This window comes from Antedon mediterranea, chromosome 11 (genome assembly GCF_964355755.1).
Source record: "Antedon mediterranea chromosome 11, ecAntMedi1.1, whole genome shotgun sequence".
In the NCBI taxonomy this organism is placed as follows: Eukaryota; Metazoa; Echinodermata; class Crinoidea; order Comatulida; family Antedonidae; genus Antedon; species Antedon mediterranea.
Window position 1 is genome coordinate 12,531,213 of NC_092680.1, and position 10,663 is coordinate 12,541,875.

Here is a 10,663-nt window from a genome sequence, read left to right on the forward strand (position 1 = left end):
GCTTATGAACAACGGAAGATTCATAAAAAGGAAAACAAAATCTCGGTAGATAAACGTGTAGAAAAAAAGTGACAATATTTATAAACCAAAGTAGTTCTAAGAATATCTAATGGCAATAACCTGCACGTAAACAAATTTCCATTTTTGGCTCCGGTTGAAGGTCTTGTTTTCTGTTAAAATGTATTAAGTGTCAAGAAATACAATTGGTAACCAAAACGTCTTTCTGTATTCGATAATTATGATTTCTCTGAGTTTTTTTGTTGTTGCAATTATGATAAAAGTAATATAAAATAATACACAGATATCGGTCTTATCTCACGATTGAATTCATAATTTTTATTTACAATACCACTTACAGTAAAAATATCGTAGATGTACATGGTCTTTATTGTAATAATATTAATCACACATATGTAGATAAATCATTGATACATGTACGAAAATATGTGCTATTATTAGTGTTATTATAACGTGTTTTGTTTTTGTTGTTTTTGTTTTTTTTTGTTTAATCTACCAGTCCGTTTCAAACGTTACAAGTACATATTACTCTTGAAATTACGATTAAAATGCTTTAAAGAAAAACTTACACACTTATTAAAAACATAAAAAATTGTATTTAACAATTAGAAATACATTACAAGTTACTTTTAAGAAATTATTCGTAAAGTTAATCATTATCCACACAATGACAAACAATCACATGATTATTAACGATCAATGGAATTAGGCCAAGATCTAAGTGAATTAACTTCAATACAATAATACAACCATTTGTAGGAATATCATCACAAAAATAATTCAACTGGTACTACTATACTAAATGAGAACAGATCATGAACAGTTGATATTCTTGAGATCTGCAATCACTATTAAAGACTGTAATGTTTGCGTAACATTTCTCTCATCTTTTAATATCTCTAAACGTGAGATTTATTCTTGGTAGCTTGATGGATTGATTTTTAGGCAGTGAATGGTACCAGTACTCATTAGTGGGATAATTCATCATTAATAATGTACCGTGTTTAAGATCAACAGTTACTGGCTCAATGATTCTTTTGGGACTCTTACCTCGCGCATCACCATGTCGAAATCTAAACATACGTGTTTGCCCCAATGATACAGAGGCGATTGGACTAAAGTGATCCATGTCTTTCTCATCATCTTTGTGTTCGCCAATGTAATCACTTCCAGTAGCATATCTATAGAGTAACGACAAAATACAATAGAAAATAAGATATTTTAAGATGAGACTAAAAAAAACCCCAATTATCCATTAAAACAATCTTATCTAACAAATTGCAGAAATCATCCAGTATGAATACTGATAATGTTCAATCGTTTTAGAGGTAAACTATAGACCCTTTTAATCAATAAAAAAATAAATAAATAAATAAAATAATAAACAAGAATATTTACCGGTTGACCAAAACAAAATTGAAGTAATGTCCTGTAACCGATTTTAAAAGGTCGCGGAGATCTTTCAGGAATGGTGGCCATGGTAAAGCTGGTACTGTATTGCCTGAATATTTGTAAGTTAAGCCCGAATCGCCAAACGAAACCTGCAGAGAGGAAACCATACAAAGAAAGTCATTTATTATTTGGCGAGATGTAAATGAACACGCCTAAATAAAATAATTTACAGTAAAAGAGTAAATTACACCTATAGCTACACAGCGGTAAATAAAGAAAAACAAAGGAAACGATATACAAGTAATTAACAAGTCATTAATACAAAACCACGGATAAAAATATAATGGAACTAACCTGTTTTCTAGGAATATTAAACCACTTTCCATACACTTTCACCTTTGCAAGATCACCGGTAAAATAGTCAATCTCTTCCTCACATTTTTTAAACAATGTATCGGCTGCTCCTTTATCAAGAAGTTGAAGGTAATCACAGTCTAAATTTTCCCCTATTATCTTTTGCACCGATAACTTATCAGGGGGTAGCAATTGATGTTCTGAATTGAATAAACGTCCTCCATTATCGCTTTTGTCAACAGTAGCCGCATTATCATTACTAACCTCCTCAATCATCTTTTGTATTTCACAGTGTTTTTCAATTATCTTGAACCACTGACTCTTTGGAAGGTTTACACCTTTTTTACCGGGTTTAAACTTGCCTCCTTCTTCAGACTGGTAATAGCGGCGAATACACACAAATTGTTCTTCTTTCCAGTTACTAACTACCACATGAATTATGTCCGAAAGTGGGATTCTTACTGCCTCCACCATGTTAATGTCTCTTTGTAAGTCTTCCAGTGCCTGAATAATTAAATCAATATTGTTGAAAAGTTTTTGCCACAGCAGAACGGGTAAATTAATACCTAGAGGTCCAGGTTTGAAGGCACCATATTCTTCCGTTTGGTAATACTCTCTGAGACAAACATAAACATCGTCACCCCATCGTTGGGCCACTACATGGCGTTTTTTAGACAAGAAAATCCGATTCTTTGAAGTTATGGAAATCTTTGGTACACCATCGGTCATTACGGCAAAATCTCGGGCGCTCATTCCTAAGGCTTTACTCAAACCTTTACACTCATCTGTTTGACCGTTAAAAGATTTTATAGAATCCATTATATTCGCTGATGTAGAAGCCATCGTTGGTAATTTTAAACTGCTACACTCGTCAGTTTGACCATTAGAACTCCCCATAACTCTTTTCATAGTCCTACGGGCTTTCTCACCAATTGCCAATTTCGGAGTAGGTAAACAGTTGAAACTCATGTTTATAGACTGTAGAGAGTTACAGAGAGTGAAACGAACGATTACGCTTGAATCAGGATGTATATGCAGCTCAGTAGGGAAGTAGCCCAGTACAGTAATTAAAAAGATAATGATTGTTATTTCCGGTCAATCGTTTCCGTGACACGTGCGATCAAACACAATTTAAATATCCTCGCACAACAGCTTAAAAATAGCCTCTGAATTAATCAGGGTATTGACAAGAAAATAAACGAAATGTCTATACCGAGGCAATGAATATTCTCCTTGCATATTTAGTTCGTTGTAAACGGTATCGACTGAAACATACTTCTTATCCAGAACCTCCCGATAAAAATAGTCAATCTGTTCTTCTAGAGACTTCATACAACAGAAATCATGATCTTTTTGACTGCTCCTGTCAAATTCACAACCATAACAAGCCGCTTTACTTAAAACCCAACACTTGGCTAACACTTGAGCAGCAAACAATTGTTTAACCAAACGCTCCATTTTCAACAAAAATTCTCTCTCCACCTCGTCCACGTACGTAAATATACAACTTGTAGGCCTGTTACTCCTCTCGACTCCTTCATCTATACCGGCGGGGATAACCTCTTCGGCCGCCGTGTAACGATCATCTATATCACTGCCTGGAACAACAACAGTATCCTCATCATCGCTAATTATTATAACAGTATCTACACAACTCCCTTGCGAAAAATATATACTTCCAGACATAATGAAATACTGTAAAGAGATACTCTACGCAAAGATAGGCAAAACAACTGGAAAATAGTACAGCAATAGCCGCTTCACTTTGTTTCACCGTCTTAAATCGTAAATAAAGTAATGACGTCACTCACCACGTACCAGAACATCGCGCCAAAAATTAATAAATAAGAGACAAAGAAACACCTGGCGGAAATTACATATCTATTGCGAAACTACCAGGAAATACACCAAGGCCAACTTTGGGCTGAAGTACCAGGAAATGAACGACCTTCATTAGAAACATCTGGTGGAAATTATATAACTATTACGTAACTACCAGGAAATACACCAAGGCCAACCTTGGGCTGAAGTACCAGGAAATGAACGACCTTCATTAGAAACACCTGGCGGAAATTATATAACTATTACGTAACTACCAGGAAATACACCAAGGCCAACCTTGGGCTGAAGTACCAGGAAATGAACGACCTTCATTAGAAACATCTGGTGGAAATTATATAACTATTACGTAACTACCAGGAAATACACCAAGGCCAACCTTGGGCTGAAGTACCAGGAAATGAACGACCTTCATTAGAAACACCTGGCGGAAATTATATAACTATTACGTAACTACCAGGAAATACACCAAGGCCAACCTTGGGCTGAAGTACCAGGAAATGAACGACCTTCATTAGAAACACCTGGCGGATATTACGTAATCAGGAAATACACCAAGGTCGGGTCTGAAGTATCACTATTACTACTGGCAATGGTAAAGAATAGGCCGTGCTGAGTAACGATTCGTTGATTTTGGTGTTGCTGTGTTAGGCCTTTTTTGTGAACTAATTTAGCCTGTTAGTAAATAACTGTCTGTAAAAGTGAATGTACACTAGTTTGTTAATAAATATGTATTATAAAATAGTTTACAATTGCAAAATATATATATATATATATATATATATTATCATAATTCTATTTAATGTGACATGTACAATATCTATTAAATCAAGTCTTATTTAGTATGTATACATCCGCCCTTATGAGGGCGGGCATCACTCTCTGGAGCTCTCTGTTACAAATTTCTCATGCAAAAATCGCGGAATACTCATTCTTGTTATATATATTCTTTGACGATAGTCGAATTTCAACTTCAACGCGTTTAAAACGACAGCAGCGAAGGCTTCGCACGCAAATTTTCAAAAGTTGAACCGTGGTCAACTTTTTGAGGCGTCGCGAGCGCGGTTCGCGTTCGTCAACCAATCAGAACTCAGGAATATCTCTCATCGACGACACCGACGGCAAAAAAATGGTGGCTGACGAGCGAGGTCTTTATGGAAAGAGTGTTGACAAAGTGCGAGGCAGCGAGGCACGCGCGGCATGCCAAATATTTGTGCGAGGCATCATTTTATCATTTCCAAAAGTGCGAGGCATGCGAGGCATATAGTTTACAATTTCAAAAAGGTGCGAGGCATATCTTAACGTGCTATTATGCTATATTATAGGCCTAATAATCAATCGATACAAGGGTATCTAAATAGATTCGTGTATACACTCATCATGTTGTTTATTTTTATGTAACGATTGTTTTTTCATTCAAGTCATATCGTGTCAAATTTTACTTTTACAAAAGTGCCCAAACTACGGTTCAAAAATCTGAACGACAGTCTTCAACTTTCGATAAACAATAATTGTATAGCGACACACTCATCAAATGACTGCAATGTTTGTTGGCATTTCGAGCGTGTTTACTCACATGTCTCTCGAACATAGCAGAGTGAAAATAATATTTTGTCACACCCCTGCGCCTAGATCCGGTAGACCCGAGAGATGGAAAATCCCTCTTTACTATTTAGCAGGTAGCGGAATGATTCAGCCCCCCTCAGCTCAGAGGATTGTGGTGCATTCCCCTCCTATAGCACGTGGTTTCAGCAGCAACGCACAGACTTCTCTCTGAGCGGCGTGCCAAAGACATTTTTGACATTCCATTCTCTAGGAACAACACGTGTACCTCTCTCGCAAATAAGGTGAACAGCGATTGCCAGGACAAGTTCAATAACTGGCGGTGAATAAAAGGTAACTGATATGCCGATCCAATAACATGCCGCAAAGAAAAAAATTGCGACAGAATTCTGGAGCGCGTGTGAAAAAAGACTTACGTCCGACAATTGTAATACTAGGCCTAAAATTAAACTTTAGCTAATATGCTTAGCCCTAACCTAGATAAGAGGCCTATGTAGAAAATAATTTAATCAATTTTGATAAAATAATAATTAGTGTAATATTTAATAATGATACACTATTCCTGTTTTAGTAAGCTAGGTAGGCTATATTACGAACGATTTTTATTTATTGTTGTCCATGTACGTACTAATAAACCTGGCGCTAGTTTCCTTCGCTTGTATTTTTACTCCAAATTTGATAACTAACTTTATCGTGTGAATACCACACCTTAGAAGTATACCTCATGAGTACTTTAATGAAAGAATCACATAAAAAGTAACAAATAAATCCTTAAATTAATGATTTTACAGGCGTGTTTCTCGCACACTGTTCGCGAATTTCACTTATTCAATGTTCAATATTTTTGTTTCTATGGAGCGCCAAAAGAGCAACGATAATAGAGGACTAAAACTCAGTGGAATGCGTCAATTTCTCATGCATTTATTGGTGAAAAACACGTTTTATTTCAATATATTTGTTAATTTGTCAATAAAAATGTTGTAATATGTTACTGCTGATACTGTTCTGTTTTCAAAGAATAATAATCGATCCTAAATCAACATCACTACCTAGTCTAGACCTAGGACATCCTACTAAGGATATTATGATGAATTTTTCTATTTTATTCTTTAAAAGGTTAACGAAACCGTGTACATTATCAACAGTAACATTTTTCCTTACTGACAGTGACAAAATCTATTGAAATTGTACTTGATTTTCACCAAATAATGCGTTAAATATAAATGGATTCCACAGAGTTTTTAGCCCTCTAATTAATTTTGCTCTTTTGGCGTTCCATAGAAACCAAAATATTGAACATTGAGTGTGCGAAATGCGAGAAAAACAACGTCTGTAAAATCACCAATTTAATGGATTTATTGTTACTTTTATGTGATTTTTCTTCATTAAAGTAGGCCTACTAATTCTAAGCTGTGGTATTCAGGATAAAGCCTTGGTTAAAATACAAGGCAGGTGCAAAAGGAAACTAGCCTAGCGGGCCTAGGCCTAGGCTACTTCAATTTCGGTGATTTCCTGCCTTGCAATTTTGAGAAATGATAAAATGATGCCTCGCATTTTTTGATGATGGTAAAACGATGCCTCGCATAAATTTCTGACTTGCCTCGCATGCCTTCCCTGCCTCGCGTGCCTCGCACTTTGTTACTACCCTTATGGAAATACTTTGTCATTACCCTTCTTGTCTTTACGATAAGGGAAGTAAGTCATACACAGACAGAAACATAAGGATTAATGCATGAAGACAATAATTTCAGACAAACATAACATCTGTGTAGAAGAATGCCAGAAAAACTAGGCCTAAAACGCGTCAGAGATCAATTTGTAAAGTGAGTTGGCAAGCCTTCTATTCTATTTCTAGCCTACCTAGGCCTAGCTTTAGGCCATACTATCGCCTAGCTAGGCCTACCTAGGCTAGGCTACATATACCCTAGTAGGCTAGGCCATGCCAAGTAGTACTTATAGGCCTACATAATACTTACTAATCCCTACTAGTACTAGTCTACTATGTGCTAGGCCAGGCCTAGCCTAGGCCTAGGTTAAGCCTACTACTAAATATGATGAGTACAGTACTAGGCTAGGCCTAGGCTACTTATTATTATTAATTAATATTTATAGGCCTAATATTTAGTTGATTTAGTGTTGTAAGGCTAGGATAGGCCTAGTGGTAATATTAATACATAAATACTGTTGTTTTTGTTTCTTTTAGGTCAATTAGATGAACATTGATAAATGGGACCCTTCAGGCTATTACCTGCGTTACAAACTCCACCAATGACCAAGCTAGTAGTTTAAGCGGCCAGTATATTATTGCCATGGAATTAAGAGCAATTGCTCCTCAAAAACGTGGACTGGCAATTATGAGGCTGATACAGGTTTGTATAGACTTTTTTCAAATGGGTATGTCAGTTGGTGACATACATTGGCCAGAAAAAATTATTTGAGCAATATGCCTTACTATAGCAATTTTTTAATACTTATTTCATTTTTTTTTATAGAAAATGGAAGAGATTAAGGATGAGTTGGACTGTAACTAGTATTTATTAAGTGGTTATAGAAGGAAAGCTGAACTGAATGTCTTTTTTTAGCAATAGAGAACACATGGAAATATATGTATATGTTTTGTTATACTCCAATACTAAAAAAAATAGTCAAATTGGCTGCCAGCTAATGGAATTTTGTGAAAAAAAATGTGAAAACATAAATTTTTGGAGTTTTTTTTTCTATGTAAGTGATTAACTTTGTTAAAACTACAAAATGTCCTATTCAAATTTGATTTTAATCATCTTCATTTTTCATGATTCTATGGGACAATACATCTTTAAGTTTAGTTTCATTTTTTGGACAAGATATATTGTCTTCCTGAAAATATAATTTAATTTAAAACATTTTCGTTGTGTGTAATACAGTATAACACTTTAGGTTAGTTATTCACTTTTAACAATAATAATATTTCTTCAATTTTCATTTTTTTTTGGATGATACATTTTAAATTTATTATTTTGCGAAAGTATTCAGGAGTAGTAAAAAATAAAATCTGGTTGATATTTAATGATACCTTTAAAAACAATGATTCACTATTTAAATAAGTGTATTTATTTGAAAAAAAAGTCATAAGATAATATACAGTGTAAATATGAGTTTGGGATATTTATTACATTTAATCAAATGAGAAAAAAACTGTATGTTTTGTCATGAATAATATAATATTTAATAATAATTAGAAAATGAATGTGAAAACTTTACATTAATATATAGGCCTATAGTTTATATTTGAAAGTGACAAACCCATGAAGATTCCCAGTTCGTGTTTATATGAAATGTTTTATATGGTTATAATAACCTCTGTTGAAAGATATTTGTAACACCACTAATAAATACAGTCAGCAGATCACATGTACGTGTAATCAACATGCAATAAATGCTTTAATTCTTGTAACTGTATTGATATTGGATACATCTTCTTCTGTCCTTGTGATATATACATACAATCATGCACATTTCAGGCTTTGGAAAAGGATAACATTTTCCCACCAAAACCAAACACTGTGATTGGTGTAACCAGGGAAGAGTTAAATTACATTTTAATTTAACTCTTCTCTGGTTAAACTTACATAGGAAATACTTCAGAGTCATCTTCTCTGATTATTTTAAATGTAGCATTGTATTATTGGCCAACCCACTATCTCCTAGGCCTAGCAATCGCGACGAATCAGCACATCGTTTAGTGGGAACCGACAAGAAAAACTAATAGACGCATGACAATTCAACTTTCAAAGCGATCCGTCGAATGACGCGTGACGCATAACGCTTCGCGGCTTCGCGTTCGGTGTGCACCGGCCTTAAGGCCGGCCACGCGCAGCCGCGACCGCGTGAAAATTGAAAAAGTTACGGGTTTTGACGCTTAAACCCAGCCTAGGACCTACTTTCGTTGATATCTTAATCTAGGCTTACACTAAAGACAAACATTAAATTTAATTGGTTTAATATTATAATTTAATTTAACTTACACTTGTTTTTTTTTTAAATATCAGACCTTAAAAGTGTACAAAAAAGGTGAAAAACATCGTCGCGTTGTAAACATTCAAGAATTGTCAGCGCGTACCTATTTTTTCACAAACTGCAATGACGTAATTTGTGGACCATAATAATGATTGGTCAGTTTTAACGATCGTAATCGTTAACGATTTAAGATTTTAACGATTTTCAACGTTAATTTTTCCCCCCTCTTCCTGTTAAATCGTTGAATATGTCAACTCAACGTCGACAGGAAAACAGGCTTAAAATTTAAAAAAAATGTCTCCTCGGATCATCTGTAGGCCTACCCTCTGTACGCATAACGCCTGGGTTTCGACCCGACACTTGACAGTCACCAACGGATTCCCGCGGATATAAAATTTACCTACGTCTAAGGCAAAGATTGAACAGTTTGTGTAATTGAACCAAAATGTCTATATAAACCCAAACAATTATGACTTAAACAACAAACTTTAACAGAATTAGAATAGTATGACGTATTTTTGTATACTTTCTTAAAACAATATAAAGTTAGTTGCAGGGCTAAATACCGGAGCAGTTTTTTTTTATCATAGGCCTACAGAAATATCATCAGACCCCTTCGCGAAACGCATGGTTTTGTCAAATGACTACGCGGTTAGTGTCTCTTCGTGGTGTGTCGCTGCGCTGACGATAATATTTATGATCAATTTAGAACAACTCCGAAAGTGGAATACTGTAAAAATTCAAAAATATATATAGAAAATATGGTAGGCCTACTGCAGGTAAAGGAATTCACCTACAGCCTACAGCAATCGTAGTATCTACGACGTAAAAATGTTCTTGTGTACATTGCAGCAGCATTGTGATCAGTGACGCACACTTGTTGTATCTTGACGAGTTTAAGCAAACATGCACGTAAACTATCTTCATAATAATTCAGTATACATTTCTGTTTGCTTTGCTCTTGACCCTTTCACGATCAGAGACTTGCTTTTCACTAAAAGGCCTACAATACCAATCTAACTCAGTTCTTATAGTGCTAACCAGAATTAAAACTTAGTTCCCACTAGGACGTAACGCACGGATATAAACACAACGCGACAACGTTGACAAGCGACAGTTAGATTTAATCCATCGCTTGTGATTGGTGTTGCGGCTCTAGTGGGAATCAAGCATTGAATACTGTAGTGTATAGATTTGTTATATGCCTGTCTACCTGCACAGGTAAACATAACACGAAAATCAATCTGCTTAAAAAAAACCGGTAGTTTGCCCTTGAAATTAGTATGTTCCCTGTTATATATTATTATTTACGGTTTATTTATTCCGGTTCCTTTACAACTTGTAAAACTGAAGTACAGTTAAGTAATCTTAAAATAAAACCATATCATTATAACCTTTATTCCCGCCTTTATTCCACAATTAAATATGCACTTATGTGAAAGGGCACAATTGAACCGTGAAAACCAAGTTAATCCTTATTATCCACTTTTAAAATACAATC

General features: G+C 35.1%; 1 protein-coding gene and 1 long non-coding RNA gene across 2 annotated transcripts; one reads left to right on the forward strand and one right to left on the reverse strand.

Annotated features, from left to right (window-relative positions):
* Positions 1-308: 308 nt before the first annotated feature.
* On the reverse strand, positions 309-2,505 carry LOC140062526 (DNA oxidative demethylase ALKBH2-like). The gene is made up of 3 exons (XM_072108780.1): positions 1,765-2,505; positions 1,417-1,559; positions 309-1,199 (listed from the first exon to the last, which is right to left on the reverse strand). The coding sequence occupies exons 1-3, from the start codon at positions 2,491-2,493 to the stop codon at positions 902-904; spliced, it is 1,170 nt and encodes a 389-aa protein (XP_071964881.1). The 5' UTR covers positions 2,494-2,505; the 3' UTR covers positions 309-901.
* Positions 2,506-6,833: 4,328 nt separating this feature from the next.
* On the forward strand, positions 6,834-8,855 carry LOC140062100 (uncharacterized). Its single transcript, XR_011847454.1, has 3 exons — positions 6,834-6,989; positions 7,370-7,535; positions 7,659-8,855. It is a non-coding gene; the product is annotated as an uncharacterized lncRNA (long non-coding RNA).
* The last annotated feature ends 1,808 nt before the right edge of the window (positions 8,856-10,663 follow it).

What these genes read in the sequence shown, in the direction of transcription:
- LOC140062526 (XM_072108780.1), bottom strand. Translation starts at nt 2,493, where the DNA reads ATGACCGATGGTGTACCAAAGATTTCCATAACTTCAAAGAATCGGATT. An exon ending in TTAATATTCCTAGAAAACAG is followed by an intron (nt 1,560 to 1,764) that starts GTTAGTTCCATT and finishes TCCTCTCTGCAG; the next exon opens with GTTTCGTTTGGCGATTCGGG. An exon ending in AATTTTGTTTTGGTCAACCG is followed by an intron (nt 1,200 to 1,416) that starts GTAAATATTCTT and finishes GTTACTCTATAG; the next exon opens with ATATGCTACTGGAAGTGATT.